Source organism: Tiliqua scincoides, chromosome 8 (genome assembly GCF_035046505.1).
Source record: "Tiliqua scincoides isolate rTilSci1 chromosome 8, rTilSci1.hap2, whole genome shotgun sequence".
NCBI classification, from domain to species: Eukaryota; Metazoa; Chordata; class Lepidosauria; order Squamata; family Scincidae; genus Tiliqua; species Tiliqua scincoides.
In genome coordinates this window covers 2018331-2035825 of record NC_089828.1, presented here as the reverse complement: position 1 = coordinate 2035825, position 17495 = coordinate 2018331, and the positions used below count along the sequence as shown (strand labels likewise).

General features: G+C 47.2%; 1 protein-coding gene across 3 annotated transcripts in view; it reads right to left on the bottom strand.

The window, feature by feature from the left end:
• Positions 1-17495, bottom strand: part of NTRK3 (neurotrophic receptor tyrosine kinase 3) — a 449707-nt gene that overhangs the window by 47872 nt on the left and 384340 nt on the right. For all 3 annotated transcript variants that reach the window (XM_066634740.1, XM_066634739.1, XM_066634741.1), the window contains 2 exons: positions 16372-16544; positions 7983-8226 (listed from right to left, as the gene is read on the bottom strand). In XM_066634740.1, coding sequence (XP_066490837.1) covers positions 7983-8226; positions 16372-16544 — 417 coding nt within the window. The remainder of the gene's footprint in view (positions 1-7982; positions 8227-16371; positions 16545-17495) is intronic.

Below are 17495 nucleotides of genomic sequence, written 5' to 3'. Positions count from 1 at the left end.
AATGAGCTGCCAGAGGACCTTCTATGGCTGCTGCTGCTTTAGAGCAGTCAGAATTCGAGTTCCACTGCTGTCAAGGCCCATTAGGGTCAGGTTGCAAGTTATTCAGCTTCAATATCTATTGAAATTCTTGGGGATTTTGCTGCAAGCTTCAGTTTAGGTGGGATCAACTTATGACTGATTCACCACTGTATGTACAACACTTGGAGCGCAATCCTAACTCGCGCTGGAAACAGGCAGGTCCAAATCCAAGAAGCCCAGGACGGCCCTGAGCAGCCTGGGAATGGGGTCAGGATTCAGGCCCTGGCCCCGCCTCCTGCTTCCTGCCCACGGTCCTGCCTACCACCTGCCTGCCTTCCACCCCAAAAGCCCTCCCTCCTGCCCCCCTTAAGCCCTCCTTTCACCTTCTCCCCAGGGCCAACAGCAGCACAGGGAGGCTGGCGCACATCAGTGCACCAGCCTATCTCCCCTCCGAGTGGCACAAAATGCTTTATGGCACTTTTGCAACATTTCTGGGCTGGTGCAAAGGACTTGTGTCAGCCCAAGTGCATGTTTGGGTTAGGCCCTGGTCATTCTACCCCTCATCAGAGATGCATATATGAAGTTTATGGGGGTGAGCACATACCCTCTCCCCCCCACTAATGAAACAACCTGCAATTTTTGACCCTGCACACTGCCTGGGGAAGCCAGAGTTAAATGCTACTATAGGCAGGCAGTGTGCCGGACACTAAGCCATCCAGTATGTGCCCCCTCCCCACTCCAAGCTACTGACAGGTGTCCGAATGATGGGGTTGGGAACACAAGCAGCGCTTCGACCAGCTCTATTTAACTGGAAATGGCCAGCATTTCACAGGCCATTATTTCTTCAGTTTTAATCAAGGGGGAAAGGGCTTGAAGCTCATTTAATTAGCATCAATCAAATTGGAGGGATGATAGAACTCCTGAAGGGCAGGTGAAGAATCGATTTCTCCAGTAAGCCGCAACTAGGTTTCCAAGCCGAGTGGCCTACAAAGCAAGCACTAAATATACCGTGACAGTATATTTAACGGCAACGTGCACATACCGAAGAAACGGGGTTGTATTCGTCATGGACTGAGTTGCAGCCTAATGTATATGAGATAGGCGATCTTCTAATGGTGGATGTCACATCTGACCTGCTTAAGTTTAGCAAGCACTGTGTGTAATTGCATCCACTGCCATGCCACTCAGGAGCCTTGGCTGGTACAGTAATGCCCTTGGAGGATAATAATGTTGGTTGGTTGATAATGATACAGTGTCCCTTCTCCATAACTGGAGTAAAAGGCATGTTATGGAAAGCTACTTCATGCATTATATTGGCGGGGGGACGACGACTCCTCACATGTTTCCCCACCTCCAGTTCCCCCCAAAAGCCCTTCCCCTCTCCACTTACAGTTTGCTCCCCCTACTGACTTACTAGCACCAGAGGTTCTGGGGAGGTAGTGCTGGCAGGTGACAGCGCATAGTGTTTTGTCATGCCGTAAGTTGGGCTGTGCTGCCAGAATACAAGTTCCAGAAGTGCAACCTAAGGATCAGATGAGGCTACAAGTCCATCAGGGAAAATAATACTCACTATAGCAATATAAAACCATATGGATTTGCATTGCAAAAAAACTACCTAACAGATCTCGAACATTTGCAGGCCTTGAACATGTTATGCCAGTGCATGGGAAAGGCTCTACAGAAATTTAGGAGACACCTTCACACATCCCTATCACTCAGAAAGGCATTTCAGAGCCCAGCCCGGAATGTGTTTTAATTTTGAAGTTTGCAATCAGATAGCTTCCTTTTGACTATTTCCTCCAGTTGAAGATTTATCTCCAATGGCTTTGAATTTGTTGTCTATTAAAAAAAAAAAAATCTTCCAAAGCCATAAAACAGAACTCTCCTCTCTTGTCAAAGCAGGATAAACAGCGGAATGCATTCCTCAGTGATCTGCATTGGAAAGGACGCATCTGTCTTCAGGCAGGAGAGACTGACGGGAAGGAGGCCAGCGAAGCTGCCACTTTTGTTACGTAAAAGTATGTTGTATGCAAACATGGAACATGAAATTAAGCAGTTCACCTTTGCAAAGGCACTTTGCATTCCACTTATGTAGCAGCCCAGATGGTGCTTCTTCCCCTTATTTATTTATTTATTTATTTATTTATTTATTTATTTATTTATAATCAGACATGGAAGCAAAGTAACAGGAGTTAATTCTGAGCCTAGAATGTATTCATACAGCCTCACAGCTTGTGCTTAGTGAAAATGCACAAATGTGCACTCCTGGATACCCACACTTAAAACACCAAGGCCCGGTGGATTTTAATGTTGTTGACAGCGTGCAGAGAGTTTTAGAACTGCCATGTCAATGTCAGCCTTCAGATGGAAACAGTGGCATCACTAGCAGGGGGGGTGCAGGCCACACCGGGTGACACGCACAAGGGGGGCTGACAACACTACTAGCCAAAATTTATACCATCATGTTACATATCACTTGATGTAGGATTTCCTGCAGAATGCAACGAAACAGACCGCCTTGAAATATCCCTATTCTATCAAAAGTTATAGCCAAAAAACCAGCGGGAGGGAGGTGACGATGCGTCACCGTGCCCGCCACCTGGGGGGTGGGAGGAGGTCCATCAGTGGGGGTAATGCTCTAGCTTTCCATACCAGGTGACACAAACCCTAGTGACACCGCTGGATGGAATCCTCCACAACCTTCCTTCCAGAAAATGATAAAGCGTTGCATTCTCCAGGGAAAACAGCACGGACAGACAACAGCATTTCTCTGAAATAACCTGAAATTCAAGTTTCCTCTGGGTTCCTGCCCTGGGAAGTGGAAATGTGAATGCATTACAAGAAGATGTTCTGTTCAGATGCTGGGCACATCAATGTATGAAAGTGTATATTGCCAAAGGCAAGCCCATATATAACTTCCGTCCTACTTAGTCGATTGCAGCTCATTAGCTATGAAGGCCTGCTGGGTCTGCTTGATAGCTCAAACAGACACTTCCAAGCAGTGACATCTCCAGGAGGGTGCACTGGGTGACGTGCTTGGAGGGGGGGGTGACACCACTATTGGCCAAAATTTTTAAATTCTTGGTATTTTCGAATGATACCATCAAGTTATATATCATTTGAAGTGTAATTCCATGCAGAATGCAATGAAATAAACCACATTGAGATATCTCTATTCCAGTGGTTCTCAAACTGCTGGGTCGCGACCCACCAGTTCGTGTAACACTTCCCCCATCCCTTTCCGTTTTGTAGGAGGTGCCTTGCGCCTGCTTCTTTTGCAAGTTCCAAGCGTCGGGGAGCGCTGTGAAGGGCTGCCTGCACCTTCTGCAGCCTGCTGCAGCCCAGCATCATGCAAAGTAAGGCACAAGCACCCCCCTCACCCCCCTTTGCACACACCCCCTAGCCCCTCCCACACAAGAACTTACTGAGGGAGTAAAGCTCCCTCAGAGTTTGAGAAACCCTGCTCTATTCTAATAAAAGTTATAGCCAAAAAACCAGCAGGGGCATGGAGATAAAATATCTCTATTCCAGGGGTGCTCAATAGGTCGATCGCGATGAGTCGATCGCGGAACTGCTTCAGCTGCTCCTGCAGTTCCGTGGCTTGGCCAGCAGGTGGCGCCGAAGAGCTACCTTCTGGGTTCTGAGCTCACCTCCGAGCCTGCGCAGGGGCAGCCTAGAGCGCAACGAGGGTGCGCGCGCGCTCTGTGACTCTCACCGGGCGTCGGGGCGGGTGGAAAAACGAAGTGAGAGCGCGCGCAGTTGCCATTTGTTGCTCCACTCGCACCCCCTCCCCCTCAGCGCCTGGGCTGGACAGGAGAGGCTGGAGCTGCAGTAGCGCAGGCCGCCGGACAAGGGTGGGTGGGGGGAGGGAGAAGAGAGCCCCGTGTCGCCTCCCCTCCCCACTGTGCAGCTTTTGTGAGAGGAAGCGCTCCTCTCTCCAGCCCACCCCTAGGGTAGAGGGTGGCCTGGGCGCAGCCCTGGGCTGGAAGGTGAGCGGGCGGCGGGGTCCCTGCAGGCGGAGCGTGGGGGGCTGCGGGAGGGCAGCAGGTGATCCAGGCTGCTTGCCCGCCTGCCTGCTCTGGGAGGCATGACTGCTGCTGCTGCATCTGCACCTGCTGCTTGACCAGGCGGTCCCTCCCCCCTCCCTCCGCAGCCTGTGGGGAGGGGGCTGCCAGGGCAAGCCCAGCCACCTTCTCCTCTGCCGGTCCTCCTGCAGGCGGGCGGCTCCCGGCACGGGCCAGGCAGGGCATCCCTGCGGAGGGGGCGAGCCTGTGCAGGGAAGGCGCTCCTCACGTGCTCAGGAGCACCTCCAGCCAGTGGCGTAGCTGGAGGGGGCAGGGCACCCAGTCTGGCGAGGGGAAAAACACTTTGCACATGCTCAGAGGTGGTGGCACAGCTGGAGGGGGGCAGTAGATCTCCAGGCCTTGCTGGGTTTCAAAGTAGCTCTCGAGCCAAAAAAGTGTGAGCACCCCTGCTCTAGTGCCTCCCACCAGCCAGCAGCATAGCTAAGGCATCTATCTGCTACCTGCGGTCAAAGAAGATTTGTAGCCCCCCCACGACAAAATTAAATTAATTAAGTAAATAAGTAAAAAGTGTGCCTCTGATAGGTTTGAGACACTGCGCTGCGGTGAAGAGGGATGGTTATTCTCCTGCTAAATCTAAGAATACCACTTGAAAAAGTGCCTTTTACCCAGTTAGCAGGGGTAACTGTATTACGATACATGTAAATGAGAGCTGGCTCATATTAACACCTTATTGGTTTCATGCTGTATCATGATAACATGAGATTGGAACATGTCAATAACGTAATAATATGTTGCTGGCTCGCAGAACAATCAGTCTCATAGGTCGGTTCTGAGTTAAGAAAATCCACTTTTTGTTCCATATGGCAATTCTGTTTTCATTTTCCGGTTGACTGGCCATAACGTTTGATAGAATACAGATATTCCAACAGGGTTTGCTTCATTGCATCCCACATTAAATTACCTTTTAAATGATATATAGCATGATGGTGTTATTCATACATACCAAGATTTTCACAATTTTGGTCACTAGCGTCAAGCTCAGTTTGTTGCGTCCCCTAAAACTTGATGCCCGGTGAAACTGCTACCCCCTGCATCCCCTTAGCTACGCCACTGGGTACAGGTATCACTTAAAGTCACTGGTGTGCATTAGGAGGAAGAATGTAAAAATGCTGAGGTCATCCAGCACTCTTGGATGCCAGCACAGTATAATGACTGGAGAATGTGGTCCTTGAACGAAAGTTATACATAGGAGGCTACATAGGCCAGTGGTAGATACCTGCTTTGCATGCAGAACGGCTTTGAACCTCTTGTAAAAAAAATAGCGTGCAAACAATTTAAATAAATAAACAAACAAACAAACAAATAAATAAATAAATACTTAGGGAATAGTGCACTGGAACACTGAGTTCACAGTGGACTAGTCTTCATTGTGCCCATGCAGACTGTTCCCTGCCTGTGATGAATGGATTCTCGGATTCGTTACTTGCTCAACACTTGGCACCAATTGAAGACATTTGCAAAGGGGTTCAGAATTGCAGGCTGTGCTCATCAAATCACATATTCTACACGAGAGAGCCTCCTCCGCCCTGAAGCCAAGCCACACAAGCTTATCTAGTGTCCTTCTGAACCTTTCCAACGATGACGCCCAACAATCTACCTCCAGCAAATTATTCCCTTGTCTAAATTGCGTCTGTGTTGGATGAAGTGTACCGAGGTCGGGCCTAAATTGCCGATTACTTCCTCTCCCATATTTTATGCGCAGTTATCAGTCACTCTTCCAGTTGCCTTTTCTGTAAGCCCCATGTATTAAGTTTCCTTAATCTCCCTCTACAGGTCATGGCCCCCAATCCTTTAATCATCTTTGTCGCCCTCCATTGGATTCTCTTTAATTTATCAATGCTGGCGCTTTAATGAACGACACAGAAAAAAAAGGGGGGGGAGGAATCTACAGCTTGTATCCACTGCAAAGACTGCTTCTGTGCAGGACGGATAAGTAATGTTGCAGAATTTAAAAAAAAACAACACATACCTGATTGAGAAGCAAAATGGGTATTAATTAGCATTTTGTAAAGACATGAGAGACAGTGAGGGAGAAGGAATAATTGTATGAATTTTCTAGAAACTGTGAGGGTTTTGCTACCAATGTCCCACTTATGCTACATGAGGCTCCTCTTGTTAAGTCTGTCTGGGGTCTTGACTGACATCCAAGTCTATTTTTTCAGATGAAGCATGCAGGTTGGTTCCCTCACCAGACCTGTGGATAGCACTAACCAGGAAGGGCCCCGTGTTCCAGGGTGCATTAGGGAGTTGATTAAAGCACCGCTGTTCAATTTAGGATTCACTCATATGGAAAGTTTAACCTGAAGGGTGATTATCGAGGGACTCCATCTCTGCTGCTAGGGTCAGTCATTCAAATATTTACCAAAATGATGTACCCCCAGTACTACGCTATCTTTCTTCAAAAGACATCTGGTCCTGGCACCACAATTATCACAGGTGCCCACACTGGTGGACTTGCCATTAAGTGAAAGGGGCAAATGCCCCGGGTGTGGAGCCTCGTGCGCCTATAGGATTGCTGGAAACAGTCTGGTGCACCCTGGAGGTGTTGAGTTTCTGAAATGTTGCAATGAGTTTCATGCATGCAGGGAGAAGCGGTGGGTGGATTCACGCATGGGGGGCAGTGGCATCCCATGGGGGGTGCCATCGCAAACCTTTGCCCCAGGGCACGGCGCTGGGGAGGTCCACCACTGGGTGCCCCCAGTGGACGGTGTAAGCAGGCCCCACCTATTCACAGGGCACCAATGGCATCACTGTCACTGCCAGGTGACTCACTGTCAAAGCCATACTTGTTCCACGGCCCAATCCTATCCACACTTTCCTGGGAGTAAGCACCACTGACTCCAATGGGACTTACTTCTGAGTAGACATGCATAGGATGGGGCTGCCAGTCAGCTTACAAAATCAGGGCTTTGCTGAGCCCCTTGTGGGCCTCCATACATAGCTGGCAAGGTGTCTGAGTCTCAGACATGCAGGTAAGCCTGGGATGAAATGCCCCCCCCCGCTCATTCTACAGCCTGTTCACAGGAAATGACATTGGGGGAGGGATTGATGCTTTGGGGTATTCTCAGGTCCTTTCACTTGGTAGCTACAATTTCCCCTTCTAGAAAGACCCAGAACACAACACCATGAAGTACTGTTTTCCCAAGGGTTGGTGGGGGGGGGGGAGGGATGGGGAGAAGAAGTTGGAACCAAAAAAACAGTCCCCAGCCAGAAGGATATCAGAAGAGAGTGCCATTGATTTTTAGTGTCCCCCCCATTGATTTTTAGCCCCCATACCCCTAATTGCATCCCACTTTGAATTTCACTGGAATTCAAGTTGTCGAACAGGCCTGCCACAAGGAAAACATTATAGATATTTCTTAAGTTATGACACTGAAATTCACAATTTACCACAGTGGCTCTTTTGTGGGATTTTTATTCCCTGTACGCTCCAGTCCATTAAGCACCGCACACAACCCAGTGTTTAATATTTAATACCCTCTCAAGGAAGAGCAGAAATAAGGGGGAGGCGGCGGGGGGGGGGAATATCAAGATAGAAACTGGAAGTAGAGGAATGTTGACAGTATAGCCGTTCTGTATCTCGGGAAACTCACAAACAGGGCATGATGCAAATGGCCTTCTCCTCTAGTTTGTCCCTAACGTATGATATAAATATAAATAATAATAATTGTGTGGTATACTGCACCTATCCAAGGAAGCTCAATTTAGTTGCCTCATTGCTTAGTCCCGATAGATAATAGCCACTAATACGCCTCAGTTCATATTGCACAATAGTCCCCAGGCACATTTCACAAATATTACGTATGCAATAACAGAATGGCTGTGCAGTTAACCAGCCACACTGCCTCCCTCCAAGCTCTGTCACCAGAGCCACCTTACCCTGTAGTAATCAGTGCTGTAGACGTCTCTAGACATCCCAAAGTCTCCGATCTTCACCAGTAGGTTGGCTCCGACCAAGCAGTTCCTTGTGGCCAGGTCTCTGTGTACAAAGTGCTGGGAGGCAAGGTAGACCATTCCTGAGGCAATCTGGCTGGCAATGTGCAGCATCTGAGAAAGGCCCAGCTCCCCTTTGGCTTGACGGGGTTGCCCATCCACCAGTATCATGGCATCCGGGCCATGCGCCCTGTGGAAGGTGAAACAGAGGAAAAACCACGGAATGAAGCATGCAGCAAAACCGAAGCATTGCTCTAGGACAGAGGTGACAAGCATAAGTCCCGTGGGCTGGATGCGGCCCCTGCAAGCTCTTTATCCAGCCGGCATTATAATTGGGCTCTTCCAAGCATCTCTCAGCTACTGAGCTCAGCAGAACATGCACTGCTGAAAAGGTGGCCAAGCTCTCCCATATCCTGCAACTATGATCAAGGTCTGCATATTTTGTCTTCTGTCATTTGCAGTTAATGAGTTCTTACTTGAGAACAGAGTGCTTGTTTTTGGCCATCATCTGTTTAATGGCATTGTGTTTAATTATGCCACTTCCAGCTCTCAGCAGGCACCATGAATGTTATTCAGCCCGCTTTATGAAATGAGTCTGATACCCCTGCCTTAGGGCAGAGGTTCTGATTGTGTCCTGGGAAACTCTCCTTTTTTTGAGGGGGGGGGGGAAGCTTATCGGGGCTTCAAATTAAGATGAGCAGGAGTGGCAGACAAGCTTCTCTGAAAACAGCTTTCCTGCCAATATTCCACAATAGGTAGTAAGGTCCCAGGTGGGCCTCTCTTCATGTCTTATGTTATCCCCACCCTCCCCAGAGCACTGCTACAAGAAGATAAGTTTTGGGGACAAGGAAAGGATCACAAGCAACTTGGGAGTGAGGACTCATCTAGGAAAGGAGTGGCAAGCAAGCTTCCTTGTAGCTTCCTTTCCATCTGCTTTCTCTGAAATGCAGGTCTGGAAAAGGGGGGAGTAGACAATCCAAGTAAACAGAAGACAAGCTTCCCTGAAAAACCAGGTGATGTAAGCTTTCGACAAGTATTGGTGGTTGTGAAGTATTGATGATGGGCCAAATCATTCTGAGTTCATTTTGTGCTATGTTTTGAGGTGGGTGGGGAGACATCCCCCCCCCCAGATTTCCCATTCACTCAACTTTGGTGGAAGTTCCTGACCCATAAAATTGTAGATCACAGAGGATGGCCAGTCCTCCAGGATTGACCTGAAGTCTTCAGGAATCAGCAATCTCCAGGTGACCCCTGTAAGCATTCCTGGAGTTTTAAAGTGGGCCGCTAACACTGTGAGCCTAATTCTATGCATGAATACTCAGAAGTAAGTCCCACTGTATTCAGTGGGGCTTACTCCCAGGAATGTGGGTATAGGATTGCAACCTGCATCACACTAGGAAAAAAAAAAATCTCCAGGTATAGGCTCAGACAGAACTGGCAACCTTAGTAGCATAATTTGCCCCAAAATGTGTTGACTACAGAGCTTATACATTCAGAAGAATCACATGAGAGCCCTGATAGATTCATTCCATAGCATCTTATCATGAACACATTCCTCCCTTTCCTGTTATTAAAATAATACTCGAGGCCACTTACAAGAATTGAAAGGGTAATGACAATAGAGTTGTACAATAGATGTAAAAACCCCAACAATTAAAAGGGTAATTAATTCAGCAGTAAACCCACGCCAACTGGGGGGGGTGAAGTCAGATTGCTGGCACTGCCTGAATCTGCCCATCAGTTTTGCCATTCACATCATCTCTCTTCTTGAGTTGAGGTTAAACACTAGAAATCACTCACATGTGGTGAAAGAACAACAGTTTTGTTGTGGCCTTCGGACTCTAGACACAGGAATTGCATTTCCTTTGTGGCTTTCATCCCACTCTTTTTGAAAGGGAGAATTTCCTGGCATTTCACCCTGTGCACAGCTGAGATGGCATGTGCAGGCAGATACATCCATCCCAACATGGAGCAAAACTCTCAGAACATTAAATGCTAACTTGCTTACATCCTGTATCTCGTGTTTCTCACATGCTTTAGGGGGGGGGGGGGGAATGAATTTCTTTCTCAGTAGTTCAGGTTTCAATGCAGCAGTTTTTCCACAAGTGCTCAGTGCAAACTGCTTTTGCAAAGGTGATCCATCAGAGAGAGAGAGAGAGAGAGAGAGAGAGAGAGAGAGAGAGAGAGAGAGAGAATATGGGTCTATCTCACACACCTCTCAAGTGGCCCGTAAGAGACAGCCCATGTTTGACAAGATAGGTTCTGAGAATAGGGTTGTGTGGAACCATACTGGGAAACTGCTCTACCGAACATGCAAAGCTAAGCATAACTTGGGGACACATCCCACCATGATACCCTTGAAGCCAGGTCCAGATATACAACAGACTCGGTTGGGAGCTGAGTGAAACTTGAAGTTGTGGAGCAGCCTACTACTTCAATCCTGCAAGGGAGGGGGCTTATACTTATGAATGCTCCCCCATATAAATGCTCCCTACAAATTAAAAAGAAAATTTAAAGGCTTAGCACACTGAAGAGAGATGTTCTAGTCCAGCCTGCTAAGAACATAAACATAAGAAGAGCCCTGCTGGATCAGGCTAAAGGCCCATCTAGTCCAGCTTCCTGGACCTCATAGTAGCCCACCAGATGCTTCAGGGAGTGCACAAGACAACAAGAGACCTGCATCTTGTCGCCATTCCCTTGCATCTGGCATTCTGCAGTAGCCTACTTCTAAAATCAGGAGGTTGCATATACTCATCACGGCTTGTAATCTGTGATGGACTTTTCCTCCAGAAATGTGTCAAATTCATCAACACATCCTGTGGCAAGGGGTTCCAAAGGCTGGGTAAAGAAAACCACACTCTGCAAATTTTCCACTGACGGAACTTCCTATGGGGTGAATTCAAAAGTGTGATTCCCTGGTCTACAGTCAAACTCATGACCAACGCATTCTGTAGAGCAGGCCTGAATCCAATTCTCTTCCTGAGATGGGTAAAAACAGCATTATGTGATCCTGATTAGAATAATCACGTGTGTATCTCAACCCTTTCTCCAATGAGCTCTGGGTAGTATAGACAGACTTTCCCCCATATTTCCTCACAACAACCCTGTGATTATCCCCAAGATTTAAAAAAAACCCTGTGATTATCCCCAAGATTTAAAAAAAAAAAATCCCTATAAAGCATCTAGCTATGTTAATTTATGTTCATATGAATGCAGTTGCAGTCATCAAGTAGCTGCTTCTCTCTTTCCCACATTATCAAACTTTATAGATACATAATTTTTACACCCGCACACAACAGATGCCCAAACAACAACCACGCAAAAACCCTCTCCTTGTTTGGGCTTCAAAAAACTCCCCTTCTCCCCGGTGAAGAGACGTTGACACTCCTGGCCAACAGACTCTTTCAAACAGTTGCTGCCATTTCAACACCCGCTGTTTATCATCCAGGACACTGCAATTTATAGCAGGCCGCTTGGTATTCCCTGACGGTGCCACCCTCAGGTCTGAGGCACCAGTAGAGACTTAGCGGGCGTGAAGAGAGCTGGGGCTGAGCGATGGGACCCTGCGAAGGGAGGCGAACACCCGTCACGTGCCGTCCCTGGCCCAGAAGATGGCGTAAATCCAAATTACATCCCCCAGCCACATCCATCACCTTCATTTCTTGAGTGTTGTTGGTTGCCTGTTTTGTGTGTTGTTTTTTTTTCCGTGAGAGCTCCGGCAAAGTAAAATTTTAAAAACCAAACAAAGCAGAGACAACAGAAACAGACCACTTGGTTTTACTTTTACACAGACACATTTTCAGGAAGAAAAAGCAAATCCTTTACCATTTATTGGTTTTTCCATTTCAATTGAACAATGCCATTATGTTGGAACTAGGCCAGCGTTTCTCAAACTGTAGGTTGGGACCCACTAGGCCGGTTGCAAGCCCATTTCAGGTGGGTCCCCAGTCATGTCAATATTTTATATTTAATAGATTAGAGCAGGGGTGCTCACACTTTTTTGGCTCGAGAGCTACTTTGAAACCCAGCAAGGCCCGGAGATCTACCAGAGTTTTTTTACAATGTTTGCGCCATCATAACATATAACATTTATGTGTACAATGTATGTTGGTGTACCTTGAGCCCCACTGAGTATAACAGGACTTACTCCTGAGTAGACATGCCTAGGATTAGGCTGTGAGGCTGCAATCCTAGCCACACTTACTGGGAGTAAGCCCCATTGAGTACAATGGGCCTTACTCCCGGCGTTTCCTCCCAGAGGCACCTGAAGGGGGGGGGGTCAGCACTCCGCGATCTACTCATTTTGCCTCGCGATCTACCGGTAGCTCGCAATCCACCTATTGAGCACCCCTGGATTAGAGGAATCTCCAAACTTTTTGGCTAGAGGGCTGCATCAAATATCTGGTGTGGTGTTGAGGGCTGGAAAAAAATTAAATATGAAGTTTTAATAAATAAATTAGAAATGGAACTTAGAAGACTGAATAAATGAATGAGGGCCCAATCCTATCCAATTTTCCAGTGGTGATGCAGCAGTGCCAATGGGGTATGCACTGCATCTTGCAATTGGGGGGGAGTCACAGAGGCCTCCTCAGGGTATGGGGACATTTGTACCCTAACTTCAGGGCTGCATTGCAGCTGAAAAGTTGGATAGCATTGGGCCCTGAGAGGGCTCATTCATTCAACCTCTCTGGTCCTCAGAACACCCTTTAGATGCAACCAGAGCACAGTTCTGGTTGTGTTCAGTTGAGTGGGCCAGAGGCTTTCAGGGGACAAGAGGCTGACTGCGGGCCAGATAGAGGCTCGCCGTGGGCCACATCTGGCCCTCAGGTTGGGGTTTGGAGACCCCTGGATTAGACTAATAGATTAGACTTGATGCTACCATGGGATGCAATTGTATTTGGGGAAATGTTACAGACCTGTACTTTTAACAAGCTACTATGTATAATCTTTTAACAATTATAGTAAATGGAAGTTATTCCTGGCTAAGTGTGGGTAGGATTGCAGCCTAGGATTGCTAAAAATGTTCCTGCTTGATGATGTCACTTCCGGTCATGATATCACTTCTGGAGAGTCCTGAAAGCTTCTCATTCTAAAATGTGGGTCCCAGTGCTAAATGTGTGAGAAAAACTGAACTAGGCTTTTTGGCCATCCCCTAAAAATTATGCTCCTTTCTAACCAATTCTGTCAGAAATCTCCTCATAGTCTTCGAACGTCCCCTCAGTTCTGCTTGGTCCAGGAATAGTTCCTCAATATTTGGGACGTAAAGACCAGAGGTGATGGTCAGTTGGGGCGGGGGGGGGGGTTAGTGGTGAATCAAAAGAGCCCCATTTTTGCTCCCCCATGTGTTGGGGAGGGAAGTGAGATGGAGACATGGAACGAAATGTAGGGGGCTTACTAGTGGCAGCAGTGGCGGTGTTCCAGTCAGCTGCCAACCGTTTCTCCCAGAATGCATTATGTGAATGACGCCATATAGGCATCACTGAAAAGGTGAGGTTTATAAAAAAGCAGTTTTAGGTATAAGGGGCAGCAAGGGATAAAGGAAGCAGTAATCTGAGGGAACAGCAGACCTTCAGACCTAAATTATCAATTCAACCCAGCAGGGTGTAATCCAGATTTGAGGGCACGCTCACCAAGTGCTCTCCCGTGAGCCCCCTAAGGTTTGTATAGGGCAGCATTTCTCAAGCTTTGTCATCTGCCATACTGCTTCACATGGTCCATCTATTTGAAGTACCTCTGGAAGTAACAGGCAATGACATCATCACCAGTTACTTCTGGGTTGGGAGACCAGACACAATGTAGTAAACACCTGTAAGAGGCTTAGGGAGGATGGGAGGGCTTTTACGAGCACGGAAAAGCATGCTTTGGAGCTCTGCCCGCCAAGCCAAACCTCCACCCACTGTTGGTTGAGTTACATTCCTGGTCTCACTAACAGGCAGCAGGGATCCTGTGAGTACCACCAGACACCACCTCAAGTACCACTGGTTGAGAAACACTGGTATAGGGTCCATCCAGACAGCAGTTGGTTTTTCTCATAATGTCTCTCAGTGTAGTCATTCCAGGGCATCTCGGTGTCCACTAGCAAACAGACCAGTCGCAAGCATCAATAGTGGGCCCTGTTGGGACGATAGTAATTGCCCACAAGTATCACATGGGCCTCAGCTTTTGCCTCTGAATATGCTACATGCTGTTGACAACTGGGGAACATGGAGTGTGTCAAGATACTGTGTCATTTTAAACACACAAGCAGCAAGGAGAAAGAAAGGGGGGGGGAATCTCAAGGCAGTATCTCTGACCTTGACTGTGGCGAGGAAAGATGCCAATATTCCTTGTTAAATCTAGTGGAACAAAGCTTTTGGGCCAGCTTGTCAGAGGTGCTTGGAAAATGCACTGAAATCTCTCAAAGTCACCCAGACCCAGAATAGGCCCACAGGGCTTGCAAACGAACACAAAGAAACAACATCTACTCTTCAGATCACCTCTAATGCTACCAGCAGCTCAAATATCCCAGTTTGAGGGGTTCCAAAGTGTCTGCGCTGCTAATAAGAGAGAAGTCTGATCCTTTGGATGCTTCCCAAAGTCTTTCATCCTCTGGATGCCAGTTAAAATAAATGAAATCTTTGGAAAGGGATTTATTTTTCCCAGTTGCACATCACTTTCCACAGCAGAGTAATAGTCTTGGCAAACGACAGAGAGCCAGCACTGATTCTAATGTGCTGGTATCTCCATTGCTTACACAATTACGCTTCCACTTAACAGTCGCAACAGGGAAAATCACACACGCTCACACCAGGGTCCAATTTTCTAAATACTGGGAAATAAAAACCAGTCATTACTTTGGAAGGTAAGCACCACTCCAGTACCACTAGAAATTTTAAAGCTTGATTTCTGCATCACAGGAGAAGAGCATCAAACACATCCGTGCATTGCCACTCTGGCAGCTCCAACTGATTTGCATTCAAGAGGGATTGCAATGCTCACAGAATGAGAGTGGTTAGGGTTTTGATTGACAAGCAAAAGGCAAACGTTTGAGTCCAGTTGTGGATGCACTTTGGGGGCAAGTCTGCCACCAGTCAAGTTCAAAATACGAGACAGTGCAACTTCAGCACAAGCTGCAGTGCATGCACAACTCTGGGCTATAACCCTATGGAGTGGGTCCTCCTCATCTGGGGGTTCGGAACCCATGGATTTGACCCAACACTGGTTCTGAACCCACATTTGAAGGACCCACCATGGGCCATGGACCTCCAGATGTGACTAGAAGGGCCATGGAAGAGCCATGGACCTCAGAAGTGCCTTTCAATCACATTTGGAAGTGTTCTGAGGAACAGGGAGGAACCCCCTTGCACCTCAGAAGATCCCTGAGAGACACTTCCAGTTTCCTAAGAAGCCGGAAGTGGCTTCTGGGAGGCTTTCTGAGGAGGGAGGAGGTCATGTGCAACCTCCCCACATGGCCTCCCCACAGCTCAGAACACCTCTAAATGCTACTGGAAGGCACTTCTGGTCAGGTACAGTAGTCTTCTGTGGATTCCTTGTGGACCTCAGTATCCGTGGGTGTGGTATTCATGGGAGAGGGGCTGGAAACTGATCACCCCCATATACCGAGGTCCAACCTGTACACACTTCCAAGTTGGTCCTACTAGATCCAGTTGGATTCCCTTTAAGTGAACATATAAAGAATTGCGATGTTGAAATCATTTTATTTATTGATGACATTGACAGTCACCAGGAGCAGCACTCCTGCTACTACCAGTAAGTTTTGTGCCCCTCCATTTCAACCTCCCCAAACAACCACCATAACATCTCCCCCTCCCCCAGATTTTCACAACCTATGAACGGGGTGGCAAAAATATAAGTACCATTTCAGTTCAGCTGAAACCTGGGATACACAAAGGCAAGCACAACCCACCAACCCTGTACCAGGGGTTTGTTGCCTGTCTGGGACTGCAAAAACAGGGGATTGTCTAGCACCTGACTGGTCACAATACCCAGTTGACAGGGTGAAGTCAGCTAAGTGAATCACAATTTGCACAATACTTAGTGATGCTTTATTTTTCCCTTTTGATGAGTCCTATTTCAGATAAAAGTGAGCATTACGTACTTAATTTTAATTGAGACACTCACTTCCTTTCAAGAAATACTGTTGTAGGTTACAAACTGGACTGTAAATAATAATCTTAGTTAGGCTTCCAAATGCTTTTGGTTGCTGACAATTCTTTTTTAAATAATTCAACTGCAAACGAATGGGAAGGGATTGGTGGAAAGGACTATTATATTCCCTGCTGACTCCCCGAGTCTCTCTTCCCTTCCCATATTCCAATGACAGTTTCAGATTTACCTCAGGAACTTATTCAAGTCTCCATGCTTCATGTACTCAAAGACCATGATGAGAGGATCTCCGTCTCCACAGACACCATAGAACTTCACAATGTGATCGTGCTGGAGGTTGGTGAGCAGTTCTGCCTCCCTCTGAAAATCCTTCCGGGCAGCCAACGTGGGGTCTTTCAGGGCCTGAGAGAAAAAGGACAACGCAAAAGGAAAAACTGCGAAGTCAGCCAGGTCACTTTCCCCTTGACCGTTAGGAGACCCTCACCATTCCTTGAACCTCTTATCGCTTCACCTTGTCTAATTTCTTGGTATACTGGGCATCTGAAATGCTTTGCTACATGGGGAGGAAAATATTACTGCTTCTGAAATTGTTGTTGCTACTAAGAAGGATATCAAAGAGGACAAATATGCATTACTAGTTACCGTTTGCAAAGCAGTATCCCCTCTACCCCCCCCCCCAGCATCCCTGGGGTATCTCTTCAAGCATCCCTGGGGAATGCCATTTTACAGGGTCCTGAATGCTTAATAAGAACTCCGAGTCCTTTAAAAAAATACATTTCCCAGGAGTTTTGGTACATGCAATGCTGCTGCAGCCACACTCTTGGACATAAAGGTGACTCTCATGAGAACCCTCTTCATTGTGAGCTGCTGTCACCATTACCTGGGTGACCTATATTGTTATACTGTACTGGTAGCAGGCAACAACCTGGAGATAAGCCTGAGAAAGTCCTAGAGGGTTATGAGGTCTCCACAGACTGTTCAGAGCTCCACGATCCATCCAGAAGAGAAGATCTCATCAAAAGATGACCAATTATAAAAGCATTTCTATGGACACCAGTTTATATCTCATTGCAGAAATGTCCCCTTATTTCATTTATGAGAGGGCAGCACTCGGGCCTCAAAGGGTAATTGCTTCCACATTTCTAGCCCAGTCAAGATCTGAACCTCATAAAAAAAAAGGTTCATATCTCATCATTATTATGACTCTCCTGAAGCAGACCTGCCTTTTGTGTTGGAAGGGCTGCCTTTGCAGTCTTTACTCTGAAGATGGATTTGCTCAGCTGTAAAGTTGTTTTGTTGTTTGTGTTGATTCCTTAACAAAAAGAGACTACAAAAAGTGGGGGCAGGCAATCA